The 17,862-nt window shown below is 40.6% G+C and overlaps 1 protein-coding gene across 1 annotated transcript in view; it reads right to left on the minus strand.

Annotated features, from left to right (window-relative positions):
• Positions 1 to 13,789, minus strand: part of SACS (sacsin molecular chaperone) — a 35,715-nt gene extending 21,926 nt beyond the window's left edge. Inside the window, 5 exon segments of the mRNA XM_017874487.1 lie at positions 3,319 to 3,410; positions 4,040 to 5,528; positions 7,846 to 7,992; positions 10,490 to 10,601; positions 13,704 to 13,789. Of these exon segments, the coding sequence (XP_017729976.1) occupies positions 3,319 to 3,410; positions 4,040 to 5,528; positions 7,846 to 7,992; positions 10,490 to 10,505 (1,744 nt within the window). The 5' untranslated portion in view covers positions 10,506 to 10,601; positions 13,704 to 13,789.
• Between the last annotated feature and the right edge of the window lie 4,073 nt (positions 13,790 to 17,862).

Raw genomic sequence — 17,862 nt, forward strand, 5'->3', positions numbered from 1 at the left:
CTCTGCCTTTCTTCTCCTGTACTCACTAATTCCCCCAACAGGCCCCATACCAGAAAGCAAGATGACTTATATGCTTGGTAAGTTGAGAAAAAGCATCTGCACAGGCTCAGCAGAACTCATAGGCACAGATGTTTAGTAGGGGCAGGACCTCTGGAAGGAAGTCTGTAGCTTTCCAGGACTACCTGTGACTAGACTGGTGAGCTAATCCATTTCATTCTGGGAGTCAACAGAATTCCAATGCCTGTCACGGCTATAATCTCCAATAGCACAAGAATCAGTGACAGAGGTGGCTTCTGACATGCATCTGCTGAATTCCTCTGCTATGTCTTCACTGACTCAGAACTCAGGAAAGGCAAGCAAGGTGTCACTTACTGGCTCCCCCTAAGTCCCTGTATCATCATGCTCTCAAAACAGTAAAACCATGAATGGCAATAAAGTTGTATCAAAACAAATTTTTGTCTGGAACACAGAGGTAAAAATGATTGGGAAGATACCCATGTGACTGGTTTAAAAAAGTTTAAAGGCTAGTGATACGGTTTGGCTGTGTCCCCACCCAAATCTCATCTTGACTTGCAACTCCCATAATTCCCATGTGTTGTGGGAAGGACCCCCAGTGGGAGATAACTGAATCATGGGGGTGGTGTTCTCACGGTAGTGCATACTGTTCTCGTGGTAGTGACTAAGTCTCAAGAGAGCTGATGGTTTTATAAGGGGAAACTCCTTTCTCTTGGCTTTCATTCTCTTTTTGCCTGTCACCATGTAAGATGTGCCTTTAGCCTTCTGCCATGATTCTGAGGCCTCCCCAGCCACGTGGAACTGTGGGTCCATTAAACTTCTTTTTATTTAAAAATTACCTAGTCTCAAGTATGCCTTTATCAGCAGCATGAAAACAGACTAATACAGCTAGTTATCAGGCTTATTAAATAATCATGAAAATAGGAGCCTAACTCTTAAATCTAGATAAAGAAAAGTGATCATCAAGACAATTTCTGGGAGTGACCCACGCGTGATGTGTGATGAACAAAACACCAGATGAACATCTGGTGTAACAATACCAAGAAAATTAACCAAGACCAGAAACAAAACACAGTGCTTCATTATGACACCAAAATAACAAATGTGAATCCATAATAGAGAAAAAGAAGAAAATAAAAGTGGAAAAATGTAACTTCGAAAGATGTCAAGTTTTGTACATTAATTTATACATTTATCTCATCCCTAAAAATATAACAGGTTTGCCCCATTCACCCAGGGCTAGAGAAGCAAATTGTAGCCACACTCTGTGCCACAAGATATTTGGAAAATGCTGAGTGAAAGCAGAATGCTCTGCTGACCTTCCACCCTTCTCACCTGATGTGGCCCTGAATTAACTTTTGGCCATTTCCAAATCCACATCCACCTCAGAAAGGATCTGCCACCAACAAAAATATTGTCTTTAAAATAAAGTAATAAACCACACAGTAAAATACTATAACAATGAGAAAGAATTGTTAACAGTTCCATGCAACGATCTGGATGAATCTCACCAGCATCACAGCAAATAAAAGCCAGACACAGAATATATGCCACATGGCTCCTTCTATACAAAGCATGATTAACTAGCAAAGTGAATCTATGCTGTTAAAGCCAGTGTCGTGGCTACCCTGGAGTGGTCAGATTGAAAAAGGCAAGAGAGGGGTTTTGGGGGCTGATAATCTTCTGGTGATCGCCTGTGTTCTGATCTAGGTTTACATGGGTATGCTCAGGTGGTAAAATTTCACTAAGCCTACATTTATGAAATGTGCACTGTTCTATATGTATCTTATATTTCAACACAAAATTTTAACAAAAATATTAACACATCATTAATAAAAAAGAAAAAAAGGGCCGGGCACAGTGGTTCACATCTGCAATCCCAGCACTTTGGGAGGCCGAGGCGGGTGGATCACAAGCTCAAAAGATTGAGACCATCCTGGCTAATGTGGTGAAACCCCGTCTCTACTAAAAATAAAAAAAATTAGCCAAGCGTGTACTAAAAATACAAAAACCTAGCCGGGAATGGTGGCGGCACCTGTAGTCCCAGCTACTTGGGAGGCTGAGGCAGGAGAATGGCATGAACCCAGGAGGCAGAGCTTGCAGCGAGCCAAGATCGTCCAGCCTGGGTGACAGGGCAAGACTCTGTCTCAAAAAAAAAAAAAAAAAGGGAGCTCCAAAACGTTAGAGCAAAGATTGGCAGGGTTATAGGAATCTGGGCTTAGACTTCCAGAAAGGCTGTTTTGAAGATGACAATTACAATTAAATGAGTAAGTTAGATGTTTGAAAAGTCAGTCTCACAGCTACCAACTCATAGATACAGATCCCTGATGGGAAACAACATTTATATGCTCATTTTCTTTTAGTCTCACTTTAACTCCGACCTAACTTGCCTCTCCCATTCCAACTCATCTCACTTATATTTTAACGAATAAAGGTGTACAATGATTAGCAACTTTCCCTAAGTCATTATCTTGGACAAGAGAAAAGTACATTCCACAAAAGACACATCAGAGAGTACGCTTGACAATGTGAGGAGCAGGACAAACCCAGAACTTCTCAGACAATATCTCCCTTAGAAACAGCTCAGGTAACAGTTTCACAAGGAAAAGGATGCTTGCAGAAGTTGAAAGATAGTATTAAAATTAGAACCATGTTGACTGTTTTCCCCAAATTACTGTCTTTCCCTAAAAGACAGGACACTTATCAGACACCCATCACTTTAAGACCCCCACAACACCCTTTTCCTGCCCCTTCACAGAGCTAATTGAATTTGTCCACACTTCCCAGGAGCTGATCAGGCCTAATGCAAACCCAGCATCGTAACTACATAAAACCACAGAGGGGCCGTGGTGTCAGAAACAGAGCAAGGACAGGGCAAGGGGAAGACCTGACCTCCCTGCACGTGGCTGGCGGCCATGATCCTAACCTTTCTCTCCTCGTCTGTGAAGTTTAATAATCACTGTCATTACCAAATGAGCTACAAGTTGTGAGGGAGGCTCAAATGAAAAAAGAAATGGGAAAGCACCAGAAAAACTGTAGAGCACCATGCAGGGATAAGATGTTGACTACACCATCACAACATGACAGGACAGATTTTTAAATACACTTATCACCTTTGGATTCTTTTAGATGGCATCTCTTAGATGCCATTCTGGTAACTGAAACATCTTAAAACACAAAAAGTATATTAGGTTGAACCATAAGAACCTGTTGATTTATAGGTCTAAAATGAATAACAGAAAACTTTTTAAAAACTTCTATTTTTATAAAGACGTTTATTTAAAAGAAAACTAAACTATATACCTCGGGTTTGGGCAGCTTCCTTTAAAGCAGCCAGAAGGTGAGGTTTCAAGTTATCCAAAATAAATCTTCCTTCAAGACTTGGGAAAAGGGACCTGAAAAGGGAAAAGAACAGCAATTATCAGAATCTTCCGACGATTCCCAGATTTTAAAAAATCAATCACATATTTTCAAGTCAGTTAAGCTATTTTATTTTACATAAATTATAATGCACACGTAAAATCAAATTACAATATTTTTGATCAAATATTAGCTAGACTTTGCTTTAAAATGTGAGGGTATCACGTACCTTACTCAAATTCAGAAATATTCTTAATATCTTACAGTAAAATTAATTTTATTTCCTGAAATGTCAGTACACACCCTCATTTATAAAGAATTAATATACTATTTTCATTAATTTAAATATCATCAAAATAATTCATTAGTGACTAATCTGGCCTTGTCATTATTTGCACTTTATAAACATTGTTTTCAGCGTTGTTATTGAAATTTCCAAGAAAACAACTGCTTAGATAACTTTTAACTGATAAACATTTGAATACTTTTCATTTTAGAATATAAAAGGTATCCGTTGGTATTTTAACAATACATTGCTGCAAAAGTCTTCCTAACTATAAAATCGACACAGAAAACCATTGAATTTCACAACAAAGGACTCTCACACTGAGCAGGAGCAGGGGAACCCCAAGAGTGAGCAGGAGCGTTAGAAGGGGAACCCTACCTTGGATATTCTGCTGAGGTAATATAAATGACATCTTGGTCTGATACAGATGAGGAGAAGGGGACAAAATTGCCATTCTGTAAAGGGAGCAACTCCAGCCCAAGCAGCTCACTGTAGGCTTGGTCAGAAAGCACAAATTCCAGAAGGTGAAGCTTTTCTTCAGCACTGCCCAGGTGTGCACACTTCCGCAGCACCTGCCGCACCCACGCAGGCGTCACCTTCCTCACAGGTGTTGTGCCAGAGGCAGCCGTGAGCTGAACAGCAGCATCCACATTCCCTGGTACCTTGGCAATCTGCTTCCCTGAGCTCTGGAGGTAGTTGAGCACGGTTTTTGTGTATTCTAAATTTTCATCAAGTTCTGAGAAGTACACCTGCTCCAACGTGACCCAATCACAGCTAATTGAATAAATCACTGCATTCTGCAGCAGCTCGCTGAATAGAGGCTCTAACACCGGCTGCCAGTGCACCTTGACTTTGCTCGCCTCGGGCCAAAGCTTATAGATAACATCAACTGACAAGGGGAAATCAGAGCTCTTTTCCGTCTCCAGACGTTTTATTGAATCTAAGATCAGAGTAGCATAAGCTTTGGGGACAACATTCATGACCAGAAACTCATTCCATAAGGCTGCTGGGTCCCTCCACTGGTCCAGCTCTCTCCATTTTATGCTCCTGCGGTTATCAGTGAGGCCAAAGAACCCACTGATGTGAACTGGGAGTCCTGTGCTGCTTTCCTCACCAGGCGGTAAAGGAAGAAAACAAAATGCTTTTCCTGAGAAATCAGATGTTGCTCCTTTTGCTTCATCCTCTCTGCTTGATAAAGGCATGGCTATTCCAATGACTGGGACAAATTTCAGTTCATCAGCTAAAGAGTCAAGCTCACTACTGATCCCTCGCCCACCCACACTGTTACACACCAACCAAGATGTTTTTTGTGCATCCTTAGTACTCTCCTCTTCTAAAACAGTATTTACATGATATGTTACACAGGTGATGTTATTGCTTGGAGTCTTTTTACAATAGTTACTTATAGCAGTTCCCAGAATCTTTACAGAATTCAGCCGCTCCTGTTTCAGTGCCTCACTCTCACTCGAAGTCACTCTAAACACCAGTTTCTCTGTTGCGTCAGCCTCTCGGACATACAAGGAAACATCCTGCACACTTTTCAGAAAGAGCAGCACTGTGTCTGCATCTGCCCTAAAAGACTCAAACAACTCAAGAACCTTCTGCTTATTGTAGAGGTTACTACTAAGTTGTGAAGGTTGCAGGCGAAGAGGGAAACGGAAAAATGTGCCTGGAAAACTGCCGTTTATAAACGTTTCCTTGGTGCTTCCAAAAATGCCAATAAATGGTGCAAATTGGTCTGAAAGTTCACTAATTTCTTTACTGTCATCTTTGAGATTCCAACATTGGCCTGATTCATGTGGGCCAAAAAGTGTTTGATGAGGATCTAGCATCCCGATCTGGTCACCACTAAAGATACAAGGAACATCTGTAAAGAAAAATTTAAGTCATGATCAACTCTGAAATTTTAGGGACAGTTATGATTACAATTACAATAAATATTTGTATGAAAAAGCATGAGTCATTAAAAGGCTAAAACAGATTTATCTAAACACAAACTTAATTTACCTTCAGAAATTTAATTCTCTGAATATGAAAAATGATTTCTCTTTTGATTCAATCCAATAACAAATGCCAGGCATAGAGACTTTGCATGATTATTGTGAAAACCCAGAAGACATCTTCAAAAACTCACTACACAAAAGATGGGCAGAGTATTTGGATATCTACACTTAGCTCCCACCACCATGTGAGGCCAATGCAGCAGAACAGGGCTGCATCCTAAGCTCAACTTTACAAATTCCACAGAGACTCTGTGAGAAGGGAGAGAGAGCAGTACAACACGGGCGGCTCTGCCCACTGTGTTGCTCAGTGAGTGCCTGCTCTGAAGCTCACAAGGTGTATTCCCTCAAGTGTCTCAACCTCTCTGCCTCTGGAGCGGAAGCACTTCTCATGCTGGGAGCATCTCACCACATGGGGCCTAATTACAGTATTGAAAGATACCCATCTTTTGTATAACATGGCCTCTAAATTGATACCAACTGCTTCGCCTGTTCCTCAACCAAAGACAGAGTAGTAGTCAAAAACTGGCAGAAAAACCAGATGTGTGAGACCCACTGTGGTGAGAGAAACTCCTCCCCCGCGTGCTTTGGTGAGGATCTCCCAAGGGTGATGTGATGTGTTTGCCTCACATGCTTACTTAGCACCTCGGCTTCCTGCAAGATGCAACTCCAGTGAAGTCAATCTTTAATATCTATGGTCATCAAGCACAGCTTCAGCTGTCACAATCACCAACTCCTAAGCTTGTGGGTATTTTAAGTTAGCAAATGTTATGTCCACCAACCACGTGGCTAAATCCATCGCTAGTGGGGTCTAGGGAACGCTCACCCCTGCTCCCAAGGCACAGAGTCGCACCCCCACGAATGAAATCAGGCCAGTGGCTCCTGACAAGATAAAAGCATGACCTGTGACCTATGATATTCTCAAATCCTCGGATTAGAGAACAGTCCTCCAGTTAATGTTCCACACAAATGTGCTTATTCTCAATGAGCAATCAAAACCACACTGAGATGCAGGTGCTGGGCAATTAGCTGGGCCCTCACGCCACAGTTCATTCCTGCTTAAGCCTCCAGGCTTTTGCTACTCACATCTGTGTCCCACAACATTTACAAACCACTACATGGCACTGACTCAAGGGATAACTTGCAAAGAGGTGGACACATGAGTATTACTGTTCATAGATAATAGTCATATTTTAACATATAAATTTTTATTATATGATTTGTAATTTAGTCAATAGTATTTAATCGAATATATACATATGAATGTAAATGCAACAGGCTTACTAATATTTGGCTACAGTTGGGATGACCCTACTTTCCACGTGCCCAGGGCAGTTCCAATTCCGGCCAGTTGTCTGAGAAGAGTACCACCCTCCTTCACTCTCACAGGTGTCCTAGTATGAATAATAAAGTATACGGTCATCTTGGCTACAGTGATAGCCCTGCCTGTGCAATCTTTCCTTCTGCAAGACACAGTTTGAAACTAAAAGGACCAATTCCATTACACAATTTTTTATCACAAAACTATAGTAAGTACTAAGAGCTTTGATTCTACAAGAGCCATATACTCCTAGAGATGTCTACACTAAGAGTTAAGTATTTCCTATTGTAACTAGGAACCAGAAACCTCATATTCTTTCTAGATTAAAAATATGATTTCAAAGTAATCTTTAGAATGCTTGTAAGTCTAAAAAGAGTAGAATGAGAGAGGAAACTAAGAGATACCAAAACCACCTCAAAGATTTTCACTTTCTCAGTTATTCAGTACCATTAGATATACCTTCCTGTTTAACCTTCTGATATTTAGAACATGCACAAGAAGATCTGTAATACTCAGTTTGACTCTTGAAGAGTCGCAGTTTTGAAATTTTCATAGTAAAATTTTGTGTTCAAAAGCTGTATTTCAAATTTCACATCAAATGGCTTAATATACTGATTCCACTGGATCATGATGATGTTACCTTTTGGCATCACATGATGAAGTAAAACTTTGGTATTGTTACTGTGGTAATTTCAGAAAATTCAATATGCACTGATATTTCATTGACATACCTCCGGCTACTGACAGAAGAATTTGGGTAAGATGGCTTTTAAACAGTATCACCTCTGAAGTTAAACAAATACATTACAGAATGTAAGATAAAATATTTTCTAATACCAAGACTGAAAAGCCTAATACTCTACCTGTTATATGATAGACAGAATTGAACCCAATTCCAAATCTTCCGACCTTCAGAGGATCATCCTTTTTCCTACTTCTTGCTATTTCTTGAATGCCGTGCCAGTCCTCTGGGGTGAAAACCGCGTTGTTGTACACGTAGAGAGCAGGCCCTAGGTGTGAAAATGCGCAGGCAGGTATTCAGAAAAAGATGCCAGGGTGTTCTGTTCTATCTCAAGAAATCCTCTATACAAAATCTCTTATTTGAAGGGAAAATAGAGAGAAGTGAATAGAGTGAATTCCATACTATAATTCTTACTGTTTTACAATAAAATAAAGACACACACTGAGGTAAAACTAGCAGCAGAAGAAACATAGTATTGTTGGCCAAAATCCATAAAGGAAAATTAAAGGTTACTCAGATGCCCAAAAACATAAGGCAAACAAGAAAATCAATCTGTTACTACTCTATGTGACATTTGTTCTAAATAGTATATTTAAATCTTTTTTTGATAAATGGAAAAATATTTACCAAATAAATATGAAATATTTCATATATTTCATGAAACATATGAAAATATGGGCACAGTGGCTCATGCTTGTAATCCCAGCATCCTAGCACTTTGAGAGGCCAAGGCATGTAGATCACCTGAGGTCAGGAGTTCGAAACCAGCCTGGCCAACATGGCAAAACCCCATCTCTACTAAAAAATACAAAAAATTAGCTGGGCATGGTGGTGCGCACCTGTAATCCCAGCTACTTGGGAGGCTGAGACAGGAGAATTGCTTGAACCCGAGAGGCGGAGGCTTTAGTGAGCCGAGACTGCACCACTGTACTCCAGCCTGGGCAACAGAGCAAGACTCTGTCTCAATTTAAAAAAAAAAAGAGGCCGGGCGCGGTGGCTCAAGCCTGTAATCCCAGCACTTTGGGAGGCCGAGACGGGCGGATCACGAGGTCAGGAGATCGAGACCATCCTGGCTAACACGGTGAAACCCCGTCTCTACCAAAAATACAAAAAAAAAAAAACTAGCTGGGCGAGGTGGCGGCGCCTGTAGTCCCAGCTACTCGGGAGGCTGAGGCAGGAGAATAGCGTGAACCCGGGAGGCGGAGCTTGCAGTGAGCTGAGATCTGGCCACTGCACTCCAGCCTGGGCGACAGAGCGAGACTCCGTCTCAAAAAAAAAAAAATAATGATAAAAAAAAGAAAGAAATGTATTATGGAGACTTGCTATCTAAAGAAACTATGTGAGATGGTATGTTAATTTGTTTCAGTATATACACAACCATTTTACTATACACACACACATATACCTTATAACATGTTGTATGCCTTACATATGCACAATTGAAATCTTATTTCATAAGGTGAAAAATAATCCTTTAGTAAGATTAATAATCACCTTGTAAGTGTTTGAAGTTTTGTTTTTTCATCAGCCTCTAGATTGTTCTATACGAGGCATTACCTGTTTGATTTTAAAACCCATTAATGTGACAAATGTTTAAATAATACTGCAATTATACCACCTATGTAAAATAATACCACCTATCTCCAAAGTAGTTCCTTCAAAAAGTAATATTTATAAAATATTTCTGCACAAAATATTTTTGGAAATCCATTTTGTGAGACCTACCTTCAGAATCTCTAACAGTCTTTGAATATATTCAACTATATTCACTCATCATACTTTAAAGATGATTAATATTTTTCATTCAAAAAGGTACTGAAGTGTAATATATACACAATAAAGTATGATGATCTTGAGGCTGCAGCTTGATCAACTCCTACAACGCAGATGAACCTGTGTCATCTCCATCCACTTGAGGTATTCAGGGCACTCCCAGCACCCCCAGAAGCCTCTCCTCATGCTCCCATCAATTCAAGGACAGCCATGGGGATGTGACCCAGTTCGTTTCACAAAAATGGCATGACTGCTATTTTTAAAATAGTTAAAGTTGGAATATGCAGACAGTCGAGGCTGCAAAGGCTTTCCGGAAAGGACAGTCTCTCAGTGGAGTGGGGACTCTGCAGTCAGGAGGTCAGGCCCAGCTCTCCAGTCACAGCCACAGCACTTCCAGAAACTAAAGCCATCAAGGCAACATTTCCTCATCTGCACAATAAGGATAAGAAGGGCTGTCCGTCACCAAAGTGCTGGGGACCCAATGAGGCGGCACAAATACGGGGCTCAGCACAGAACCAGCAGAGCAGACCCCTAAAAACATCAGCTATCATTACTGTTACTATAATCAGTATGAGTATATGACACAACTTCCAAACAATGTCAAGGGTACCCCTAAAGCAGAAAATACACAAAAGCATGGCCTTTCACAACATCTTTCCAAATGCAGGAAAGTGTTACTATACATAAATGGTGTCCCTTTATTCTACTGATAATATAAAACACAAGTTGTTTGACTAGAATAAGAGGCTTTGGTCATTACAATGCTTGTCATTTTGTTTTGAGTTTTCAGATTTTATTCTTTGTTCTCTAAAAATACCAACTGGTGGAGACACCTTCCCACCCAAAGCAGAGAAAACATCTGAAGAAGTGGACATAAACATGCCAAAAGTACAAATGATAATTAGACTGTTCATTAAACAAAGCATTATTAATCATTAAAAACTGCCTGTTAGTGCATACAATAAAACTTATTCCTAATTACTGATTCTTACCCTGATATGGTGCCATATCTTTTGACCAAAGAGACTCTGTTCCGTGTTGAGTTTCGTCATATAAAAATTTAACTTCTGTTGCCCCAGCATCTTCTGCATTCTGAATTAATTCCTAACCAAAAAATATACCAAAAAATGGTAATTAATAACAGAGTAATCCTACTGTCCATCTTTGTATTTATCTACAATATTTAAAAAGTTAATATACTTAAATAAAGGAAGCCCACTATTTGCAACATTACCTTTAAGATCTGGTGAGGCTACTACTGAAAGTAATTGTTACATACATATGACAGTATGGTTGAAAAGTCCTTCTCCAATTATTTGAACTTAAATTTTGCCTTTTAATTTGCTATCACTTAGCAAATTAATCCTGGGCCCTATTTATAACTGTCTCATATTTACAATCTACCCAAAGGTTTTGTTCAAAGGAAATTATTCTATTTCCAAAAGCTGTACATATTGTCCTGTGTGGCAGGTAACCTAAGCTTGAGTGGCTGCCAGAAATAGACCTTTTTTTTTATCATTTGCTTACCAAACTTACCTTTTCATAGAAAAACAATAAAACCAAATAGTAGCAATCTATATGTACCCTTCGATTGGCTGCTTTCTTGAGAGCCTGAGAGATGAACATGTCTTTTTCCTGCACTAAGCTGAAAGCTTCCGGATGGTCGGGACTGACTCATTCCTTTCATGAAGAAGAAAGCACTATCATTTGTTTGGTGAATAGTGGGTGAGTGGAAGGCTGACCAGTTCCCCGTAATGTAAAAAGGAAAGGGCCAACTGCAAGATTTGCCTCAACAAAATTTCCAATCCTAACAACCCCCAATCACTTCTGCACACCTACCAAAATCACGCTGGGCTCTGGTCAGTTTGAAGGGAGCTCCAGAATCTGAAACAAGAATCAGCTCCTAGATCCAACCCCATGATCATCAAAGGAGTTTTACTCCCCCAGAGCATTGGGATCACTAAATTGGAAGTACAGATGGGCAAAAACTGAAGAGAGCTTTAACTGATAATACAGCAATGTCAACACTGACATCAGAGTACAGAGGTGACAGGATGTCCACATGAAACAAAATAACTAGGAGGAGAGTGCGGCAGCAGAAGTGAAAAGTCTGTTTTGCGATTGTGTTCAGTTCACCTAGTGCATTCCAAAGGGCTGGAGTGTGGTACCCACCAGCTGTTCCACCCCAAACATGAACAGCTAAGCCATGCCTCCTACAGCCTCATTACCAGCTAGTGATTCCTCCTTGTTACATAACTCACTATTTCAGATGGGATTTTAATTTTTTAGGCCTCATTCAATGCCAGAGAATCCCTAAAAATTAACAATCTTATTTACATTAGGATATTATGATAACATGAAGGATGGAAATAAGAATTAAATAGGTAGTGAAACACAATGTTAACTTACAAAATGATAGCACTTTAGATGTTCGACCTTGTTTTCATTCAGGTATCTATTTGTTATTTATGTGTACTTTAGGGAGCAGAGAGGTAGAACACGAAAGATAAAATCCACGTCCCAGGTTCCACTCATTCTCAAATTGAACAAAAAATAGGATGGGAAGCTTTTCCCCTAAATCGTAATCCTGACAGATTATTTGTAAACTAACTCTGAGATACACCAACAACACATTTTGTATTTGCTATTGGGCAAGTCACTAAGATCTCTGGACCTGTTTCATGAAACACAAACACCATAGAAGGTGGTGGTGTGGGTCTTAGTGATTTCTAAGACTCCTATTAAATCTAAAACAGTCTAATTCTATAACAACATTCCAAGGAACAAAGATTACATTGAACTGGCTACACTACAAATATATCTATAAGAAGCAAAGTGGAAGGTGTAGCCCTCAGCTGTTTGCCATAGACCTTTTTCATTTCTCAGCAAGGATCACACTCGCTCACTTCTGAACAGATGACAACCTACTCCTGTTACCACTACACCTTTATTTTAAATTTATTCTATTCACTTCTTTCTACCCCAAAACCACCTCATAGCAATACTCATTCCACCCTCACTTTCCTAATAAGTCAATATAAAAACTGTTTTTGAATTCGCTGTGACCCACTGGTGCCGATGCTGAAAGACAGACTGCTCCAACAACCCAGTCTTACCACGATCACTGAAGACACAATAGTCCTCAGGGAGTGTCTACCTGAGCAAGACTCTCTCAAGTTAAAGAGACCCAGTCCTGATTCCCTAACAGTTTACAACCTAAACTAGAAAATATAACCAGGGCCAAGATACTGAAGGTAATAAACACTAAGCAAGCTAATGAGAAGGAAAATGTGTAACAACTGATCTACTTTGACAATTGAGGAAGTTTCTTATTAAACACAAAATCTAATTTTTGCAGTATCTCCCATTATTGCTTTCTTTGATGATTACTGGTTTTTCTTTTTCTGTTGTTTTATTGTTTGTTTGTTTTTTGAGATGGAGTCTGGCTCTTGTCACCCAGGCTGGAGTGCAGTGGTACAGTCTTGGCTCACTGCAACCTCCGCCTCCATGTTCAAGCGATTCTCCTGCCTCAGCCTCCTGAGTAGCCAGGATTACAGGCAGCCACCACCATGCCTGGCTAATTTTTGTACTTTTAATAGAGACACGGTTTCGCCAAGTTGGCCAGGCTGGTCTCGAACTCCTGACCTCAGGTGATCCACCCGCCTCAGCCTCCCAAAGGGCTGCGATTACAGGCATGAGCCACTGTGCCCAGCCTGTTTTTTAAAGAGTATAATCAAACTAAAAAACATATTACGAAAAGAAATAAGTAAATAAAATAATTATCCTATTAAATAAACCCTCCCAACAAAGCAAATCTCTAAAATCAGGAGTCCGATAGGCATGCATTCAAGCCTCTAATTGTAGAATGTATTTGGCTGGCTGGTTGGTTGACTGGCTGGCTGGTTGGTTTGTTGGTTGACGTGTAATGCCCTGCACAATGATCTACACAGAACATTCCTGGAGCGACACTGCTGATTACAGCACCCAGTAGCTTAGTGCATTTCTTTGCCCCAGAAAACCTCACATATTTGTATCAACTCCATTCTCAAATGGAGCTATACACTGCTATACACACTGCTATACACTGCAGCCATTTGAATCGAGATAACATTTTAAAAATTTAAACACTAACAGGACTTCCAAGTAAATTTACTTCATCTCATTTTTATCAAAGTAAATAACACATGAACACGACATGTGTCCCACCTTAAGAATCTGTCCTCCTTCTGGATATCTTCTCAAAATGTCCTTGAGAAAATCAACAAGTGGTGGAGTTGTCTGACCAAATCGACCTAAAATACAGAACACATTTTAAGTGAGTTAGAAAAAAAATCCCATGACCTGTCACCAACATGTAACTTGAATCCGAGACATAGTATAACTATACAAGTTACGGTTGCATGTATCTCACTGCAGCACCCTGGTACAGAAATCTACCTGATGAAGCAATTCAGCAGAAAGTAAAGCAGACTCAATTTTATCAAATCTCTTGTTTTTTGTTTTTTTGTTTTTTTTTTGAGACGGTGTCTCGCTCTGACACCCAGGCTGGATGGAGTGTAGTGGTGCCATCTCAGCTCACTGCAAGCTCCGCCTCCCGGGTTCCTGCCATTCTCCTGCCTCAGCTTCCCAAGTAGCTGGGACTACAGGCGCCCGCCACCACACCCAGCAAATTTTTTTGTATTTTCAGTAGAGACGGGGTTTCACCATGTTAGCCAGGATGGTCTTGATCTCCTGACCTTGTGATCCGCCCATCTCAGCCTTCCAAAGTGCTGGGATTACAGGCGTGAGCCACCGCGCCCGGCCTCAAGATTTTTAAACTGAATTACAAATAAGGTCTCAAAAAATGTTCAAAAATATAATAACTATTAATTCAAAAACAAGGAGCATGGTGCAGTGGGGAGGAGTGTTGCCATTTTCCAAAGCAAATAAAATAAATAAGTTATTTTGTGGCTGCTTTGCCATTAAATAATAAGCCAGAGATAGGGGTGCCTATTATCACATTCTTAATAGTCTCAAATGCAACCACTGTTCTGTTTGTTCTGAAATTCAGCAGTCACAGTCTCAATGGCTGTGCACTACAAGTACCTTCAGGCCTTGCCTAAACTAGATATTCTTAGACCAACTGACCAGGTCACCTTCAGACAGGTGACTGGAGGCTGCAGGAAGAACACGAAAACGGAAAGTAATGCCTCAGACACACAGCATTTCCAAAATCCGTTTATCAGTATAAAGAAGTATCTGCTTAAAAAAGCAAAATTGTCACTATAAATGTATTTGCATCATTTTGGTACAACCACATATTGAGACCAAGTTCAAATAAGACTGTTTCCACAGACTTCTATCCCACCTATTCTTTTTTGTTTTGTTTTTTGAGACGGAGTCCGGCTCTCTCGCCCAGGCTGGAGTGCAGGGGTGCGACCTCAGCTCACTGCAACCTCCTCCTCCCAGGTTGACGCCATTCTCCCGCCTCAGCCTCCCGAGTAGCGGGGACTACCTACAAGCGCCCACCACCGCGCCCGGCTAGTTTTTTGTATTTTTTAGTAGAGACGGGGTTTTACCGTGTTAGCCAGAATACTCTTGATCTCCCGACTTGTGATCTGCTCTCCTTGGCCTCCCAAAGTGCTGGGATTACAGCTGTGAGCCACCCTACGGCCTATCCCACTCTTTTTTTTTTTTCTTGAGACGGAGTCTCGCACTCTCTCCTGGGCTGGGGTGCAGTGGCCCGATCTCAGCTCAGTGCAACCTCTGCTTTCCGGGTTCAAGTGATTCTTCTGCCTCAGCTTCCCGAGTAGCTGGGATTACAAGTGCGTGCCACTACACCCGGCTAATTTTTTATATTTTTAGTAGAGACGGGGCTTCACCGTGTTAGCCAGGATGGCCTGGATCTCCTGACCTCGTGATCCGCCCACGTTGGCCTCCCAAAGTGCTGGGATTACAAGCGTGAGCCACCGCGCCCGGCCCCCACGCAGTCTTGTGACCCCACTAGCCCCATCCATGCTTGTCCTCCTCTGGCGCTGATGCCCCCTCACTGTATCCCAATGGCATATGATTTCTTTCATTTTTAAAACATAATCTTTAAAACAGCTTTATTGAGGACGACTGACATACAAAGTGCTGTAAATATTTATTTTGCAACTGGATGCATTTGGAGATAAGTATGTACCATGAAACCATCAAACTATCATTGTCAGTGCCATGAACTTATTCATTGTCTCCAGAAGTTTCCTCCCATCTCCTCTGTTGTGCTTTTTAAAACTTTTATGGTACGAGTAATTAATATCAGATCTACCCCATCCACTTAGTAAGTTTTTAAGAATACAACACAGTATTGTTACTTATGGGCCCTGTATTGTATAGTAGATCTCCAGATCTTCTTTATTCGTATAGTAAACTTTGTACCTTTGGCCAACGCCTCCCCATTTCTCCCTGGCAACCACCATTCTACTCCCTGCTTCCTTGTTAAAACTCAACCTTGGCCAGGTGCGGTGGCTCACGCCTGTAATCCCAATGCTCTGGGAGGCCAAAGAGGGGGGATCACTTGAGGTCAGGAATTCGAGACCAGCTGCTTTGGCCAACGTGGTAAAACCCCGCCTGTACTAAAAATACAAAAATTAGCTGGCCGTGGTGGCAGGCACCTGTTATCCCAGCTACTTGGGAGGCTCACGAGAATCACTTGAATGGAGGCTGAGGCACAAGAATCTCTTGAACCCAGGAGGCAGAGGTTGTGGTGAGCCGAGATTGTGCCATTGCACTCCAGCCTCGACAATAGGGCAAGACTCAGTTTCAAAAACCAACCAACCAAACAAACAAACTCAATCTTTATGCAACCCAATATGGCACATACTTCTGGTAAAGTCAATATTATACCTCCCCTTTTAAGCCTTTTGATTGAAGGTTTAGAAAAGATGACAATTTTGGAAGTCAGCTCTCCAATCTTGATCCAGTCAGATAACTGAAAAAAAAAAAAAAAAAAAAAAAGAAAATGTATGAAAAGCAATATAGTCTCTAATACTGTAAATTCACAACATTATCTTAAATTTTTTCACTTAAGTAATGCTTGTTAAATCTTCTTATCATGCAGGAAGTTGCTGGAGAAGTGAATATTCCAGAGAACAGAGATTTAGTCAAAACTTTATTTAGAAATTTAAAGGATTAAAATATTTTCATTAATTACAAGTAGATAAAAATACATATATTTCTCCATTAATATAATTTAAATTTTAAATGATGAACTGGGATCATTAACATAAACAAAATCATTCTTCTGATCAACATTTCCAAAGTGCACTGCTCATAACAAAGCTCTGTGAGACCTCAACACTTATTAGAGGACCAAAAAAAATATTCTGTTTTTAAATTAGTTGGAATAAGTTGGTTTTCAGGAAACTTAACATATTCATATGCATGGTAACTTTCTTAGAAACAACTATACTAAATAATATTTCCCAAATTTTAGCAGCATTTTCTTTATTATGAAAGAACACCCTATGGGAAAGTACTAGACATACTTTGGAAAACACTGCTAAAGATGCTGCTACCAAAAAAAAAAAAAAAAACCTTGTGATGCGGAAAGAGGGGACTAATGAGGCTTCCTACCCCTGAGCTGCTTTGGTCTATAACTTCCTTGAAACTGACTTTCCTAAAAAATGCCTTGATGTTTGCTTTCTTTTTGGCAATTTTTCTGTTTCTCTTAAAAGCAGGGTGCAACACGTGTTACTGTAACCCATGGGAGCAGTGTAACAGAGTGCCTTTTTGGAAAAATAAATAATCTGAGGCCAGATCAACCTTCTCCCCATCAGGGTCCCTCCCTCAGTGTTCCTACAGAGTGACCTCTCACAGGTCAACAATCTGCAGAACGTGATTCAAAAGCTCACTGGAAAGATGACCTTCCTAACTGACCCTTCCCTGGCAGGGTGTGAAGGCCATCCCTTAGTATTTCAAAATTCAGTACTTCCGTCTATCCACCACCTTCTCACACCGATGCCCTCCATGGTTCTAAAGCTCAACCTGTCGAAAGGTGAACTCACACTCACTTTCCTTCCAACGTGTATCTCCTGTCTCTATTCTGTATCTCAGTTAATAGTGTCACCATCTACCTAGTCATTTCAGCTGGAAAGGACAGGGAAAATGTGTCTCTTCCTCCAAACCACAAGTCCAATTAATAATCTCTGGATCCCGGCATGTCCACCCTCCAGTCTCTCTCAAATCTAACTTGCTCTTCACAATGTCCCAATGTCCAGACTCTTAACATCTCTTGGATTTTTATAACGATCCCCCATCTGGTCTCCTTACTTTCTGTACATCATCTTCATTCTAGTCTCCATCTCTAAAACACAAAGCTGAGTATGCTGTTACAGGTTCCAGA

This window comes from Rhinopithecus bieti, unplaced genomic scaffold (genome assembly GCF_001698545.2).
Source record: "Rhinopithecus bieti isolate Rb0 unplaced genomic scaffold, ASM169854v2 scaffold_8350, whole genome shotgun sequence".
NCBI classification, from domain to species: Eukaryota; Metazoa; Chordata; class Mammalia; order Primates; family Cercopithecidae; genus Rhinopithecus; species Rhinopithecus bieti.